This window comes from Fukomys damarensis, unplaced genomic scaffold (assembly GCF_012274545.1).
Source record: "Fukomys damarensis isolate Sample0158 unplaced genomic scaffold, DMR_v1.0_HiC HiC_scaffold_4, whole genome shotgun sequence".
NCBI lineage: Eukaryota > Metazoa > Chordata > Mammalia > Rodentia > Bathyergidae > Fukomys > Fukomys damarensis.
Window position 1 is genome coordinate 31,286,183 of NW_022900916.1, and position 18,631 is coordinate 31,304,813.

General features: G+C 35.1%; 1 protein-coding gene across 1 annotated transcript in view; it reads left to right on the forward strand.

Moving 5' to 3' along the window:
* Znrf2 (zinc and ring finger 2) overlaps positions 1–18,631 on the forward strand; it is a 105,448-nt gene that overhangs the window by 52,236 nt on the left and 34,581 nt on the right. The window contains exon 3 of the mRNA XM_033755973.1: positions 11,998–12,093. Within this exon, the coding sequence (XP_033611864.1) occupies positions 11,998–12,093 (96 nt within the window). The remainder of the gene's footprint in view (positions 1–11,997; positions 12,094–18,631) is intronic.

Genomic DNA, 18,631 nt, shown 5'->3' on the forward strand with positions numbered 1-18,631 from the left:
ATGCCTTTTCATCATGTTAGGGCCCTACCTGCTTCACTGTTTTCAAAAATTTCTTGCAGGAACATATGAGGGTATTTACCAACCAGACAGTCATGGAACTCATTATGGTGGGGTACCGGCCACTGCGGCAGAGGGAAGAAGCCCCCACCTACCGCTGCCCCACCAGAGCAAGGTTTAGCTCCAATCTTCACTCCTTTGTCAGCTTGAAGCAGCTCCAAAAGAAGAGACCTTTGCCCAATAACCATAAAACAGCCTGGAATGTTAGATTTCCCTTTCCTGAAGATGATGGCTGCAAACATGGAATAGCAGCCTCCATGTTAAAATATGGCTTCTTCCAACAAAGGACAGGCTGCTGCTTCCCATCATGCCTCCTCCCACTGAAAGAGTAACCTGATACTTGCTACTTCCTAGCAACTAGTGATGTCACAAACCCCACCTAGAGATGTCACAGGCTCCTCCAATCTCTTAATACTACCTCACTCAACTCCACCCCAGCTAAGGCTAACCCCACCCCCCTCCTATAAAAGAAAGTCCCTGTTCTGCCATGTTGCTTTCTTTCCTTTGTTCAGAGACAGCCTGGTAGATCCTCCCCATAATAAAGGCTTGTTATGGTCCAAAAAAAAACAGAGTTGACAAAGTTGTAAACTAGAACACGATAAAAGGATATAAATAGTAAAGACAGAGGTAGACATCTTTACAGTGCTACTTTTAAGATTGTGAATGTGTCAAAAGGCATAAATATTTATACTGTTCTTACATTTTATAACATCCTGTGACTAAAAGTTTTCACTTGGGTGACAGAAATTACAGAATGTGAATGCCTAATCTCTGTGTTGTTTCCCAAATTTAGGAAGTAGATTTGCTAAGATATCCATGATTTGATCCCAGAATGGAAGTGGTCTACTCATATTTTACTTAATATATGTTCTTAGCCATTCATTTTGTTGATTTTTGGCACTACCATATTTTTGGTTTTGTATTGTTTTGTTTTTGAGATAGGGTCTCACTGTATAGTTCAGGATGGCCTTATGTTCACTATATAGCCCAAGCTGGCCTTGAAGTCCAGTGATCCTCCTGCCTCAGCCTCCTGAGTGCTGGGATTACAGGCATATACCACTACTCTGTTCTAAGGACTATTGTTTCTTGAAAACAGTCTGCAAATAGACCCCTCTATGATGGTTGCATAGCTATAACATTTTAATACATAAAATACAAGTTTTTAGTTTGTTACACATGCTTGTAAGACATCTGGTAAAAAGGCTAAGAGGCCTATAGAGTGTAACAAAAAGAGTCCTAGTTCTGGTCTTACTGCTTACTAGTTTCATGACCTTAGGTAAGAATTTTACTTTTTTTTTTTTTTGGTACTAGGGATTGAACTCAGGACCTTGCGCTTGCAAGGCAGGTGGCGGAACCACTAAGCTAAGTCCCCAACCCTACTCCTGGTTTTCTTATCTATCAGAGGCAACTGGAGTAGATGCTCCCTTAGGTACCATTTGCATTCTTATAAAATTGAATTGTGGAGTTAGAGTAATTATCATGAATGTGGAGAAGAGAAGTAGGTCTTTTTAGACTACGCTAAAAGCATTGTTAAGTACACCGTACAGCGCACTTGAAATATCTGATCCCATAAGCAGTTGTAATTTGTTTTAGTTTTCATCAAGGACCAAAAGGGGAAAAAGAAGTTACTTAAAAAAGAAAAACATAAATCTTTAGGACAAAATCATTTTTTGAATGATTTTTCAACTTGCCTATACCACATATGAAAAAAAAAACCATTTCTTTGGATAGCTTTTCATTCCAATAATTATTTGAATGCCTAGTGTGTATCAAAATAGCTATGCAAATGGCTTTAGGATTATACAAAATAGATCACAACTTTCACTTAAAATTGCTTCCTTCATTTCCTCTTTTCATTCTCTCCAGAATTTCTAATTCTTTTTCTTTCTTTCTGTCTTTCTTTTTCTTTTTTTTTTATACCGGGGATTGAACTCAGGACCTTGCGCTTGTGAGGCAGGCATGGTACCATTGAGCTGATCCCTGGCCCACAGAATCTCTATTTCTTAGATAAGAAAACCAAGAGAGTAAAAATTCTTACCTAAAGTCATGAAACTAGTCAGCAGTAAGGCCAAAACTGAGACTCTTCTTGTTTCATTCTTACGGCTTCTTAGCCCCCTACCACTCTTTGGGAGTGGTAATTTTCAAAAGAGCATATTTGATAAACGAATAAAATAATTAAAGTGGGTAGGTAGTAGAAAGTAATGACTTTCCTATTGAAAGGTGATGATAACAAACTAATCCAAGAATGTCTGCTTTGAAAATTTGTGCATTCTATTTCGTAGGTTCATCAGGGATTTCTTTGAATTATTTATTTAAAAATCGGACTGGTAAAATGCTTGCTGAAAAGGTTAAATGAAATATGCTACCTTGTTTTCAGTGTATTCTACTACATTGTCCTGTTGGAACTTTTATTATCCTGCCAGAGAAATATTTGCTCTTCAATAAGTAGCCTGTTGGGCCAGGGATTTAGCTACTGGTGCTGTGCCTGCCTCGCAAGCACAGGGTCCTGAGTTCAGTCCCTGGTATGGCAAAAAAAAGTAGCCTATTACTTAGGTGCTGTCCTTTTGACCTCTTGAACATATTTTCTTAAAGCAGAAGTTCTGTTTTAAAGAAAACCATGGTAGTTTAGAGACAATATAGATATTCTGCAGCTGAGCCTGCCTGTGGTTGGTTGTTTAGGTTAGTTAGCTTGCATTTTATGGAAAAATTTTTCTTAATAGGCAATCCTTTAGATGCCAAACTTTGAGATCTTACCAGTGAAAGAGATGTCTTGCCCTCCTCAGTTTAGACCTTTCGCTGTGCAGTAATGCTACTGTAAAACCTCTTAGCTTATGGAAGTTAATTTATTTACCTTTCTTTTTATTGGTATGTTTAAAACAATTATATTTTAAAATAAATTTCAAAGAAAATGCAGTTAATTCCTATGTGAAATACTTAGGGCTCTACTAATTGCAGTTACAATTACTGATAATTAGAATTTTCTAATCTTTCTTTAATTGTACCATTTAAGTATGTAGAACTCAGGCCAACTATAAAATTCATTTATGCACCCATGTAGATAGATATTCAGTATTGAATACAGATCTATATAGATAGGAAAGATAGACTATTTATTAAAATATATCTGCCTCACAGTATCATCAGTCTTGGGAGATAGGATCTATATGGAAGAAATATTAATGACACCTCAGATGAGAATTATCAATAAAAGGAATGTAGTAGGTTGTAGAAGGACATTTTTTAGTCTTTAAAAGGTTTCAGTGAGATGGAGAGACCTGATCTGGACTTGAAGAGATGGAAGCAAAGTTTTAATAAAATGCGAGAAAAAGAACATTGATGTAATCAAGTATACAGGCACCAACGGTCATGTTCTCTTGGAAAAAAAAAAAAAGATTAGGTGGTTACACCAAGTGATAGAAGAAAATTAGAAGTGCTTAATGTAAGGAAAGATGCCATGCATGTGTATAATACTGTAATGTAAAAAGACTAAGCCAGTGTGCTGTGGCAGAATGCTTGAAAGTTGAGTTCTATTACCTATGATTTCTTTCGACTTAGACCTGTTTTCTTTTTTTTTTCTTTTTATTGAGGTTATTGGTATAATCTAGGTATACAATACAATTACATTCATCATTGGGATTCTGTACCTTTACATAATAGGTCTTGATTCTCATTTTTCCCCTTGTCCCTGCCCTCCCTTCACCCCCTCGTCCCCTCCGCATTTACAAACACTTTATTTCCATTTTTGAATTTCTCATATTTTTTTCCTCTCCCTTATTACCTTTCCCCTACCCTTCCCACTTTCCCTACACCTTTAGCCCTTTACTTCCTATTTCACATTATTAATTATCTCATTAATATCCTGTGTACAATTACAGTTTTTCACACCAAAGAAACTATTCGGTATTTCAGTTAAAGAAATCTCTGTATGAACATTAAAAATAGGGAATCCTAAAATAAAACTAAAAAGGAAAGTAAAAGAGAAAAGGCAATGATGTAACATCAAAATAATCCTTAATTCTGGAGATGAAAATGATCCCTGAACATATTTAAATTGCTTCTCGCTCTTATAGTCTTATCTTATTCTTTTTTCATTATTTAGAGAATACTTTATTAGTTTCTGTAATCAAACCCACGTAGATATGACCTTACATATTTAATATGATGTGTTACCCCTGTACACATGGAGAAAAAAAATAAAAATAAAAATAAATTAACATTTCTAGACCAATATGGTTGTCCATTTCTGTACAATGTCAAGTCAACACAGTAAATTGGGATGACTTTTTCCAAAGTTGGCAGCACTGTTAAAGTTTCCCAAAATTCAATTTATATATGTGTGTGTGTGTGTGTGTGTGTATATAAAGACTAATAATAGTATGTTATGCATCGATAGCAGCAACAGCTTTTCCAGGTTCTGCAGTCATCTGAACAAAATTATAGACATTCAGCACATTCCATTAAAAAAAAAAAACCAAAAAACCAAAGAAAAGAATAATATCCAGAGAACAGCAAAGTTCTGTTGCTGCTGTGGTACCTGGCACCATTTTTTCTATTAGCCTCTTAATCATCATCTGGAAAGAGAACATTCTAGAGTAATATCATTAAATGTAGCTCTGATAAAGCACGGTCCCTACTATGTATCATAAAGCAGGTACTAGATATTTTACATTCATAGAGGTATGATACAGTGCGGTCCTACATCAATAATACTAGATTCAGTTTTGATTTGAAATTTACTTTGTCTGCAAATAAGATTGCTACCCCTGTTTTGTTTTTTTTTTCTGGGCTCCTGTCACATGGAGAATTGTTTTCTATCTTTTCACTTTCAGTCTATGGGCTTCTTTTTTGCACTAGGTGTGTTTCTTGTATACAACATATTATTGGATTTTGCTTCTTATTCCATTTTGCCAGTCTATTTCTCTTGATTGGTGAGTTTAGGCCATTGACATTGCTGGTTATAACTGATATGTACTGACTTATTATTGACATGTTGTTGGCCTTTTGTTGACTCTTTTTACTTTTTCACCTTCTCCTTTTAATTTCTTGCCTTGACTATTTCATTTGCTCTGTTAGGCCTCATGGTGTTGTTGCCTTCATTGTCTTTTTCTAGGATCTTGTTTAGAATTCCTTGTAGTGCTGGTTTGGTATTCATGTAGTTTCTCAGATGTTCTTTGTCATGGAAGTGTCTTATTTCCTCATCCATTTTGAAAGAGTGTTTTGCTGGTTACATCAGTCTAGGTTGGAGGTTGTTCTCTTTTAGTACTTGAAATATCTCATTCCAGGCTCTCCTTGCCCCATGGGTTTGTGTTGAAAAGTCTGCTGTGATTCTGATGGGCTTTCCTTTGTATGTGATTTGTTTCTTTTCTCTTACTGCTTGTAGTATTTTGTTCTTCTGTTGAGTTTCTGGGATCTTGATTATTATATGTCTAGGTGTAGATTTTTTTGGATTGTAGCTAGTTGGGGTCCTATATGCCTCAGTTATCTGAATGTCAAATTCTTCCCCTCTGTTTGGGAAGTTTTCTGTCATTAATTCTGCAAACAGCTTTTTTAAGTCATTTGTATTTTCTCCTGCTACTTCATGGATTCCTATCAGTCTTATGTTATTCTTCTTTGCATCATCTAGGAGTTGTTGGATCGATTTCTCATGATCTCTTACTGTTTTTAAGAGACCTCTCTTTTCATGGTCACTGACTGCAATCTTATCTTCTATATCTGAGAGCCTATCTTCGCATTCTTTTATTCTGTTGCGTACACTTTCAATAGAGTGTTTAATCTCCTGGATATCTGTTTGAATCTGTTTTATGGATTCCATTTCTTTCCTATGTTGGGCGTTTATTTTTTCCATTTCTTTCTTATGCTGGGCCTTCATGGCTTCTATCATGGTCCTGAGCTCATCTATTTTTTTGTCAGTTTCTGCTCTAGAGTCTCGAATCACGACTTCCATTTTGCTCACTATCTCTATGGTTATCTGGGAAATTATTTCTGTTTTGAATTTTTCTAGAGCCTGATTGATCTGTTTTGTTACTTCCTGTGCTTTGAGTTCAGGGTGTCCTGGTGGTTCACTATCAGCCTTTTCATCCTCATTTGCCCTACTGTTTGCCATTGGTGAACTGGAAGTCTGTCCTTGTGTCTTGCTTAAGTGTTTTCTCATTTTAATTTTTGTTGTCGGACTGTCCTTGGTTTAATCTCTGGATTATCACCCAAATCTTCCTGATATAGTTGCACCCTAGCTTCTGTGTCTCTAATGACCCACAGATATTCTCATCTTCATAACATCAGAGAAACAGCTCATCAAATCAGTCACAATCCTTTACCCCAACTGATACAATCAGCAACACATTAAGATCAAGCACAACTTGGACACTGACCACCTGTGGTAGTCACTAGTCTATCGCCCTTAAATCATTTGAATTAAATTGAAATCAAGAAGCAGTCCAGAACATGTCTGCAGTGAACAAACTTTTCAATATAGTATATTTACCATTTAATGGCTCAGAGCGAGGATGCAAGACCCCTGATCTCACTTAGCTGATTGCTGAACCCATGACGCTGACTGACCTTGGGCTGCAAGGCCCAGATTGAGTTCCGCATCCTTCTGAATGGTTGAACTCTGCAACGTTCTATTACAGGTTTTCCACGCCCTTTCTTTAAAGATGTTCAAAGTTAGGAACTCAGAAAAATACCCTTGATGGCCACCTCTGTCTTTGCAGAGTGGGTCCAAAGACTTGCACAGTCAGGAGGTCTGAGAGTGCGGGGGGGGGGGATTATGGGGGTTCATGGGCGCCCGCACGGCTACCTTCCCGGCGCTTGAGCGATGGCTGCTGGGTCGGGAGCAGGCGTGGTTCTCCTTCCCGCGGTGGATCGGGGCCCAGCCTACCTCCCGGTGCTTGAGCCATGGCTGCTGGAGACCTGTTTTCTTTTTAAGTGAGCAATCTAACAGTCTGTAGGCTTCTTTTGCTTGTTATTCTTTAGTTTCATTATTGAAGCTAGGAAATGGCCAGTACTGTACCTGAGGGGGTTCTGCATGACCTGATACAGCAAATGAAAGTTATTGGTTATACAAATCTGCTAAATGCATTTGTCTTTAACTTGTTCCATTGTTTGCCATATTCAGTTCATATATACTTAGGGAAAGTTTAAGCCTGTTGATTTATTTCCTTCTAGAAATTGTTAGTCTGTTAAATTTTCTGACATCAGATAGAATAAAGCAAACTCTGTTTTAGGGGCAGTGTAAAAAAGTGGTGCAGATTGGGGGAAACTTGACATCTCTGGCTTTGAGTAGAGAATATCAATAACCAGTGGGTAATAAGAGGCTGATGACATGTGGGGTGGGGGCAGATTATTATGGATTATTATAAAAGGTTAGAGTAGAAGAGTCCAAAATCCTGGCAATGTATTCTACCTCCATAGCAGGCCAGCATAGTATAGTACCTGATTATGTTTTCTTTTCTTTTTCTGGTAGTTTTTAGAGGATAGGATTTCCAGTATGACTGTTTTTGGTGTTTTACTTTGATTACAGTTTTTGGTAGTTCTTAAAACTGAGCAAGTTGGATTTAAATAACATGTTTGTTGTGATAGAATGATGACTTGATATGTAAATCTCATTAATAGGGCCAGGTACTTTTTTTTTTCTGTTATCCCTCAACAGTTTCTGATTTGGGGAGCAATCTTTCTACCATTGGAAAAAAGACCACTTTTGTTTTTCCTGCTTATCGGTGTATTTATAGCACAGGGTTTAATTCTTTTCTGCTTGTGGTTGATTTCTAGGAGAACACAATGTACAAATACTGAATAAAAGTAGGCTTGGGCCACTAGCAATAAAAAAATCTTTTTGCTTTAGTCATCAGCAATGGAAAAAGTTCTTTGTATTTACATTCACTGGTGCTGTTGCTGTATTTTACAGTATAGAATAACTTTGATATAGCAGATAGGGCACATGGGAAGTTTTTCCTTAATCCATAGAAGTCTGAATTTTGTTATTAAAGAATGCTTTGAATATTGAGGAAAATTTAAATAAACAATAGCCACTGTTTACTGAATATACACTATTTCAAGTACATTATATACATTATAATCTTTAATCTTCATTGGATTGCCAGTGTATAAGTAGTATCAATGTTTCATGTGGAAGAATTCAGGTCTGAAAGACTTAAATGCTTCAGCTTAAATAGAACTAGAATTTGTGCCCAGATCTTTTGGGCTTCAAAATCCATATTTTCACTAGATGGATAAGGCTAAAAGGGGGTTAGACATGTAATTTAAATAATTCATGTCCTATGTTGAAAAAACACAAAGGGAGGGAATGATTACATCTCCTTTGAGGGGGAGCATTTAGAGAAAGATTCCTGGTATAACAGGTGCCACTTTAGCCGCATTTTGGTGATAAGCTAAGGGCTTTTTAGGATAGAAGAGGAGTAATGACATGGGCAGCATAGAGGGATTATGTGTTGTGGCATAGTTACATATTTAATGATAGTTTGAGTCTTCCTGAATTTGTTTTATCTCTTGATGGGGTCCTCCGTCTTTGAATAGTTGAGGATATGTTTCTGGAATTGCATTATTTTTCCTTTTAAGGGTTTAGAATGCTCCCCCTGCCCATTGTGTCCCAAGTAATATCTATGCATACATTATTCTGTGAAGAATTCATAGGTCTTCCTTCTCCCTTCTTTCTCTATACTTTGCTCTTTTTTATTAGTATATATTTGCAATACATAATATAAACACAGTTGTTATGGCTATAGATCTTCTTTTGAGCCTTTCTACTTCGTTTCTTTTTTTTTACAACTCCATAGTACTTCTTTTGTGTAGATGCACCATGATTCATTAACCAAATCTCTTTATGTTTGGTCACTTAAATTGTTTCCAGTACTGTGTGGTTTTACACAGTGCCAAGGTAAATTGTGTATATTTTTGGTGTTTGGTATTATGGGTTTTTTTGTTGTTGTTGGGGGTCATAATTTCAGTGTAGGTTCTTAAAACTGGATCATAAGAAAAGTGCTTATAGAGTTTGGTTAGATAAAGGCAAATTACCCTTTTGTAGAAAATGTAGAATTTTTCAGTCCTACCAGTATTATATGAAAGCACCTGTTTGCCCACATCCTCACCAGCTTTTGAGCTTTTGCCCATCTGGGATGAGAAATGATACCTCAGTGTAGACATAAAGAAGAGCCTAGGGAGGCTGGGAATTTAAATTTAGCTCAGTGTTGCCCACACCTGCCCTGGAAGGGCAGGGTCTTTTGAGTTCGATCTCTGGTACCAAAAAAAGAAATAAAGAGCCTAGGGAGAGAAAACTGTGCTTTTCTATACAAAGAGCCATTTGGATTTCTAGTTAACACAGTGAATTAAACATGTTTTTTTCTTTCCTTCCCTTTAAACTCACTAAAACAAGAACAAAGAAATATACTCTGTGTAGGTGTTCCTGATGAAATATCTGTTTAGACCTTATGCCCATTTTTCTAACAGTATTTGGTTTATTTTAGTTAGTTGTAAGAGTTCTTCAAGTATATTAAGTATAGTGTTCTTTTATATTTAATGTGTTTTGCAAATATTTTCTCATTTGTCTTTTGAATTTGCTTCTGGTATATGTTGCCATGGTAAGTTTTTTTCTATTACATGATGCTTTAGAGAAAGACCCTAAAGAGCTTCTGGAATCTTTATGTGCAAGTCTAGGGTTTATCAGTAGGCATAATCCTTGATGTTTGATTCTGTAGAACTTTTGACTGATGAGTCTGCTCCTTTCCTAAAGGATAGAGATGGAGGCTATAGAGAGGGGCCTTTTCTAGTATACAGATCTTTATTCCAGTTTTCTTCCCTGCCTACTGTTTTGCCTAGTTTCCTCAATCTGAATCTTTCTTGGTTCAGTAAACAGTAAACCGCTGTTTTCTTCAGGCAGTAGGGTGTATGGTAGTTAATTGACCATATTCTTGGATTGGCGATTTAGAAATATGTTTAATCCATTTTTATCTCATTTTCACAATTGTTTTGGGAAGTCATGAGGCTGTAGATTCCTGAGGACTTTGAGAATTATGTAGTGATAATCATGTTACTTTTTGCAGTACTTAGGATGTCTCTACTTAATCTTATTGATTCTTTCATGTATTTTCTTATCTTTTGCTGCTGACTTCTCAGGTTCTTTTTTTTTAGTGGTACTGGGGATCGAACTCGGGACCTGGTGCTTGCAAGGCAGGTGGCAGAACCACTGAGCTAAATCCCCGGCACACAGGTTCTTTATCTCATCTTTAAAAATTTTTATTTATTCTCATTTTAGTGGGCTTGGGGAGAGGAAAGGAACATGTGTTTAATTCATAGTATTGAACTAGAAATCCAGATGGTACTGTGTAAATACTGTTCTTTCTACATAGCTCATATTTTGTGGTTGAGTCAGTGGCTCTCAGTGAAGCTTTTTAAGTTCACAGTCCTTTGTTTAAATAGGCCTTGTGTGCCAGTACTCAGATGGTCCTCATCAGTAACTGTAAATTGGCCATCTCTTTCTCCTTTTTAATACCCCATTTGTTTCAGTGAAGCAAGTTTTTTTCTTTTTTTTAATTCCAGGGAAAAGATTTGTTAGTTGATTTTAAAATCTAGTTGCTTCTTTGTAGATCAGTCTTCTTCCTGGTTGATCAAATTTCATTATATTTGATGTAGTCTGTGCTTAATTATTAGTGTGTGTGTGTGTGTGTGTGTGTGTGTGTGTGTGCGTGTCTTATTTCAGTTTAGATGAATCCTGGTGTATTAATCAGCTTTTTATCACTGTGACCAAAATCCCAAACATTCACAAATTAAAGGTTTATTTGGCTTGTGGTTTCAGGGGATTCAGTCTATGGTGGGCTGGCTTCAAGGCACATCATGATAGATGGGTTTAGCAAAGCTGCTTAGTGGATGTTGAAATTGACTGCAAACCCTGTCATGGTTGGAAGCTATTTTGTATTTGCATTTTGACTTTAGTAGCATGTTGGGTCTGAGAGACCACTGCATTAGTCAATTTTTTTGTTTCTATAATGAAATTCCCAAAGCTGGGTAACTTTATAAAGAAAAGTTTCTTTAGCTCACAGTTCTGGAGGTTCAAGGGCACGATGCTAGCTAGCATCAGTCTGGTTGTGGTGATAACTGCATGGTTGGTGGCACTACAGTAACAGGAGCATGTGCAGAGGCAAATAATCATATTGCCAGACAGGAAGCCAGAGAAAAGGTTAGGCTCGGGATTTTATAGCAACTTGCTCTCCTGAGAACTATCCTAAGAGTCCCTTGAGAAATAACTTTATCCCTCTAGCAGACACACCCTCACACCCATACCTCTTGACAGTCCCACCAGCTCACTACCACCACATTGGAGATGAAGCTTCCAACTCACGAACTCTTGGAGAACAAACTGAAACCATATCCAAACCTGAGCAGCCAAAAATGTAAACACCAGGAGTCTTAAATTACAGACCTATGTTTGTTCTGATTGCTTCCATATTCTTCACAAGTTAAGTTTTAAAAACAGTGATTTGGTAGAATACTATCTAAGGTGCTGTGCAGCTATAAAACATTGGATTTAACAGTATATCATACCAAGTTGAAAAAGGTAATTTCTGTAAGGATGGTCAGAATCTAAAGCTGTTATTACAGAAATTATATATATTGGTAAATGTAAAATGTTACAAATGAGGATGACTGGATCCTGGTATATTAGAAAGAGATACGGGAGTTTTGTACTGGAGTTTCCCTTTCTCAGTCAGACTTGTTTTGATGATGGGATGATCTTCATAAACTGATTTAAGACTAGTATTATACAATATTGTAACCACAAACTTTTTTCCAATTTGAATTGCACATAAGCATTATAATTCATTACGTAAGTGTAATAATGAAGTTCAAAAAGCTTTTGGTCTTTATGCTTTTTAAAAACCATAATTGGATATTCTGAAGAGTTCATTCAAATTTCTTTTATCTTTTTAGGATTTAAGTGCCCTGTATGCTCAAAATTTGTACCCTCAGATGAAATGGATTTGCATCTTGTGATGTGTTTAACAAAGCCAAGAATAACCTATAATGGTAAGTCCAACTCTTTAAAATAATACTTTGAATTTCAGAATTACTTTAAATTTTGTGAATTTTCCTAATTTAAATGTCATGGAATCTTGTTTCCTAGTCTTTCAAAGCAATCTTTCTCAAACTCTGGTCTTGGGACCATTTAAAAATACTTTTTAAAATATATTGAGAAGTTCAAAGAGCTTTTGTTTTTTTATTAGATTGTATCTGTTGTATTTATTAGGAGTTAATACACAAATTTTTACTTACCAATTTAAACATAAATTTCATTATATTGACACAATTTTTAAGTGAAAAATAAGGTCATTTTCTAAAACAAATGATGAGAGTGGCATTGTCATATTATTACAAACTCTTAAATATCTGGCTCAGTGGCAGACAGTGCTTCCATTTTTTTTCTGCATTCATCTTTTTGTGAATTGGCATGTTGCATATCCCCTGCGAAACCCTACTCTTACTTGCACTGCAGAGAATGGGAATGGAAAAGGCAAATGGTGGCTTGATATAATTATAAAAAAATATTTTTTACCATGTTAAATTAAAAGGCTCTCAAGTATTTCCTCACTTCTCAACCCCAGGAGATTATTTGGACCACAGTTTGAAAATTGTTGCATTGAAATAAAATATTTTAGACAGGCTTACCAAAAAGGTATTGTTTGTAATTATTCATTTTCAGAAGTCAGTGTGCATGGTTAAAATAATAACTTTTTCTTTTTGCTTAAGAATATTTAAATAAATGAAAGACAAAAGTTAAGAATAGAAAACAAAAGTTTACTCAATAAATAAAAGGCTGATAGAGGAAAAGAAAGATGTGAAAGTGATACCAAAATTCCATGTTTGGCATGCATATCTGTCTGTCTTCTCCCCACAGACAAAAATTTTATTCTGTGAGCTGTGGGGCTAACTGCCGGTTTGGTAGGTCTAGTGATTTGGGCTCTGCTGTTTTTTCCTGATAAATATTCCTAGATATTTAAGACTAAGTGTTGGGCCCAAGATTTAGCTCAGTGGCGCCAGCACTGCCTAACAAGCACAAGGTCCTGAGTTTGATCCCTGGTTCCGCAAAAATCAAACAAAAAGACTAAGTGATATTTTCAGTGTATCCTTGGCATGCTTTGGAATAAAATTGGACCAAAAAATCAAATACTTCTATCCTGACAAATAAATAGAATAAAATAAAGGAAGAGTGAAAGTGTTTTTCCCCCAAAATTTATAAATAGGAACAGGAACTAAAACGAATCAAAATATGATATGTATCAGTTTCCTACAGTGAATGTGTTTATTATATATCAAAACAATAAAAAGAGAAAAAACAAAATTTAATAAGAATTATAGATTTTTAGATGTTAAATCTAGCTTGATACAAATTGATAGAAAGAGTACCAGAAAACACTGAATCCAATTAAAAGATTGGCTGAATTTTAAAAAGTATCTTTTGAGCATCGGTTAATGTATTAGGTACTATGTTGGGAACTAGGACTGTAATTTAGAAAAAAACATGGTAGAGTTTACATCCCACTACTAGTCACTGATTTCTCTAAGATTTATTTGTTAAATCTTATATGAAAAATGTAGTAGCACTTTGTTAGAAATTTCTCACATAGCAAAGTTGTTGGGAGGGATACAATTTAACATTGAAAAGGAGTATTTACTTTGGACAGTGTTTTTGCAAACTGATTGAGGCAACCTCCCCCCATTGTGTTAGTGATTATTCTGAATAGTAAATGTACCTATTATATCCTAACCTTTTTACCTTATGAAATTGAATTGGCTACTTTCTATAATGTAGTTGAAATTTAGTTACTTAAGTTCTTACTCAGACCCAAAATGTGAGGTATTTAGGCTTGTTTTCCATACTTGCTCTATTAACTTCTCACTGTACTCCATAGATATGTCTGCTACAGGTGCCTTTAAAATAAATATCCTTACATCTTTAAGCTTTGAAAATAAAAGCACAACAATATATTTGCACACAAATTTAGTATTCTGTAAATTTACTTTTTTAATAATATGAACTATAGTCTTCTAGAATAGAGTTGTGATACATGACAGTTTTTAATTTCATGATTTGTATTATACACAAAGCAAGATATGACTATTAACTGTGAAAGTAAACATACTTGATTAAAAGATAACTTGTTCTGCAATGAAAGTGAAGGAAAGAACCCCAACTTCTGCATTGTCCATAGGAGACTTTATCTTGTTAAGGAATTCCAGTGATTCAAACATTGATTGTATCAGGTGGCCTGCACCTTTTAATTGTATCCAGTAGCCAGCACTTTAATTCTAGTGTACATGTGCAATCTTCTAATGATCTGAATTCCCATTAGCATATTTGCATGAATATGTTTTCCCCTTTGTAGATACAGTCTGGCCTCTAAGGTATTTGAAGTTCCATTTTAAGGTGTAAACTTGCTTTATGCCTTGCATACTGCATTCTCTTGGTTTAAAGATTTCTCTCTCACACACATATTGTAGTCTTTCTGAGTTCTGGGTGCTTTTTGAAATTGGCATGTCTCTTACCCTTTGAAGTTTAAACTAATAAATACAACCAGGATAGTTAATTCAGTGGTAGAGCATTTGCTTAGCATGTGCAAGGCCTTGGATTGGATCAGTGGCCCCATAGAACAAAAACAAAACATTGACAACCACCAAGTAGAATTCTGAAGAAGTTCGTTATGATTGCCTGAGCATTGTGAACTATATATTCTGTGGAAGGTTTCTGTTAATATGATTTGACATTTCTGTTTATTTATTTGAATTCATGGTTTCTGTGGTTGAGTTTAAATTAGATATGGATCCCTAATTGTGGTTTTAAATGACTTCAGAAGCATTACATTATTATAAAGCAGCACTGAAGTAAAGTTGTACTCTACATTACAAATTTATTTTTGTCCATAGAGTAAAATTAAAGGCAATGGAAAGTGTTAAATTCCTACTTATAGAAATCTCAAGATAGATAATATCCCAAAAAAGTTGGTAAAAACAAAACCACATAGAATTCCTATAGAAAAATACAGTCTCCATTAAAGTTAAACTTTGTGATGAAAAACACGTATAGAAAGAATGAGAGTCAGCATGTATGATTAGAATTACTATCCTCAAGAACTTTAAAATGACAGTAGACATTTAGTTTTCAAATCATTGAAATTTTAAAAGGATGAATAGGAAACAAGGGAAATATAAGACTGAATAAACAAGAAGATTTGAAAAATTCAAATTTGACTCTTTAAACTTGAATCATTGAAAACTCACTGAGGAGGTTAAGCAGCAGATTAAACTTCAAGGAGAATTAGTGAATTATTTACATCTGAAGAATTTATTATATAGTGTATAACAGACAATGAGTAATAGAAAATTTGAAAGGTATATAATGTACAGCCTGGAATGAGAACATCCATCATATATATAATATATATCTGGAAAAAGAGATGGAATTGGGATTGACAGTATTTTAAGGGAAATGACAGGGAACCTTTTACGATTGAAATTCTCACATTGAAATAGCACAATAAATCCATACCTAGAGGCACCATAAATTAGATACTGAACAAAATGCTAAAATAGCCTGAAAAATAATATTTTATCTTGTTCTATTTGTATTAGCGTTTCTAAAATGCTCCTTGGTTTTTGGAGTAATTTGAAATTTAGCAGTTTAGTTAACAAAATTGTAAGCCCATTTTATTTGGCTTTAAATTGTTTTACTGCCCTTCTGTAAACATACAACTGCCCAAAAGCAGTATAGTACCAGTTTGGGTTTAAAATATTGTAAGGTGTAATAGTACTTTGTACAAGTACAAACTTTAAATTTAGCTTTCTTAGTTCAGATCCCAATTCTGTCACTTAATAGATATGTTAATTTGGTCTTGGACTCTCACCTATAAAAAAAATAATACTTGACATGGTACCAGTCTTCATAGAGTTATTTTGAGAATCAAACAAGAAATTTTACGTAGTTCTTCATGGGTAATGCTAAGACTGTTATGGCTAAGAAATACTGCCTTTGACTTTGAGACCTACACATAGAGTAAATGCTCTATTATTTAACACACCAACATCTAAAGTTCTTTTTTTTTTCTCTACTTATTTAATCCCAATTGGAAGCCCATATAGTTCCATAATGATGAAGTAGGGCATGGTATGCCATTTTATGCTGTCAAATAGTGTGATGATGTAAAGCTGCCATTTAGGGGGGGAAAATAATATTCCTACTTTTTATAAGCAACATGGTGGCCTATACATTTGAAATCTGTAGTTTCATTTTGATGAGTGGTAGATTTACTGGAATTCTTATAGAAGTTAACCTTTATAAAAATCTGACTATATATCAATAAATGTGTTTTGAAATATGTTCTTTATGGCTTGATATAAAACAGGATACATAGAAAGAAATGAAAAGATCTTAGTTTAAGTTGAGTGTAGTGATATATGCCCATAATCTCAGCTACTTGGGAGTCTGAGACAGACAGGTTGAACATTAAAAGTCCAGTTTAGGAAATTTAGACCTTGTGTCCAAATAAAATTTTAAAACAGACTGGGAATGTAGAGCTCTTGTTTAGACAATCCCAAGAGCTTGATGGCAGTGGTGGGAGATACTGGGATCAGAGCATGGATTGTGGGTTCTCACAGATCTTGAAGCCATGAAATGGATTTCAGATTCCACTTCTGTTTTATTTAATGACTTAATTTGTCTAATCTCAAAGGCCTTCTTAGAAACTTTGCCTTTTTGGGTGTTCTTTTCCTTCTATCAGTTTCATCATTTTTCTTTTCTTCTTTCTTTCCTCCATCCCTCCCCCCTCTTAATTCTCAGTTCCAAGTAAGTTCATTTGGGTTTAAGGAAAAAAAATCAGAAGAAACAAAACAATGCAAGGAACCAAGTAAAGGGCATAATGGTCTCTAAAGCAAAAGCAGTTTTTTTCCCTTGCCCACAATTATTATTTTGATTAAGATGTATTGTTGACAGATGCCTTTTAAAGGAATTCTAATACAAATATATTTCCAGATTTTTCTCATTTTTATATTTCCTCTGTTGAGCAAAGTCTAGGACTTAGCCCCCACCTGTGAACAGTTTTACCTTTTTGCAAAATTATATATAGGTATGTAGTAAAAGATACATTAATATGTAGGCATTTTACTTCTTGAAAAGAGGAAGATTTGGAGGGAAAGGGAGGGCTATTTAGGAATAACTAGATAGGAGTAGTTGGCAGTAAGGAGAAATGATAAAAGAATCCAAGGTGAAAAGAGAAATTAAGGCTATAATGAAATTCTTTAAAAATTATTTTGGAATTTGGAAGGTTAAAGACCAGTTTAGAGAATGGTTCAGCTATTTACATTGGTATAGTACTCTGAAGGGACTAGGTGATATAAATGGGGGGGCATTATAAAGAAAGAGAGCTGGGTTTAGTGACTATTAGAAATGATCTAGGGTTGGCAGTAGAGTGACAAAAAGGTGAAAAGAGATTGTGAGACTGCCTAGTTGCTCTAAACATTATACCAGGGATGTGATCTTTGCAATATGTGAAAATTATAAAATGTGATTTTTAGTTTACCAAAAGTAGTACAAATTTTCTAAAGGATCATTGAATATGTTGTTGAGCTCAAAAATGATTTTAAGAGGGAATTATTAAAGAAATGGCTTGTGAATATTTTTCCAGTGATTATTTGTTATTTGTACAAAACTTTAAAAAGTGCCCCCCCAAGTCACCTTTGTCATGATGATCCATACCATTGTGTAGCTTTTGCTTCAGGGGTGGCTTTGAGACAAGTCTTCCCAGCCATGCAGTACAGTATTTGGTTTCAGGGAGGTTGGTATTAACCCAGTGGCTATGCTGTTTAGGGGAAATTGTATTTAACTTAAAAATTTTTAAATGTAAAATTTTAAAGGTAACATAATAGTAATAAAAATATTCTAGATAATATTCTTTTGCCATCTAAATATTCGTAATACATTTATGATTTGCTTGATTTTTTTCATTTTCTACCAGACTGATCTTGGACTTACAGACTTCTTGGCTTCAACACCTTCTAGATCATTCTTCCTTGTGTCTTCTTTTATCTTTGTCCTTTACAACTCTTTATTAGCATTCCTCTCAATTCCTTGTAATTCTTTTTTGTGTAAAGGATCCCTTTATAACTGAAAAATCTTTGACACTTGCCACCCAGCACCCAGATTTTGTTTCTAAATATCACTCTTTGGTAAAATCAAATAGGCTTCTTTGAAAAATGGCTTATTGATTCAAGGACTAGGGCATGGAAAATCAAGATGAGCCTTGAGCACAATGTAGTGTATGAAAGAAGGAAATGCTCAGAAACCCAAAGAATGAGGTCATATTAAAAAGACACAAGGGCAGGGATTTAGCTCAGTGGTTCTGCCTTGCAAGCACGAGAACCCAAGTTCCATCTCCAGTACCAAAAAAAAAAAGACACAGGAGCCAACCTGAAATAACTCTCAATGACTAAAGCTGAAACTGAGCAACAGAATTAATATAGTATGATATTGGATTATAACATAGAATATAAATACTATATACCTAGTCTATACTGG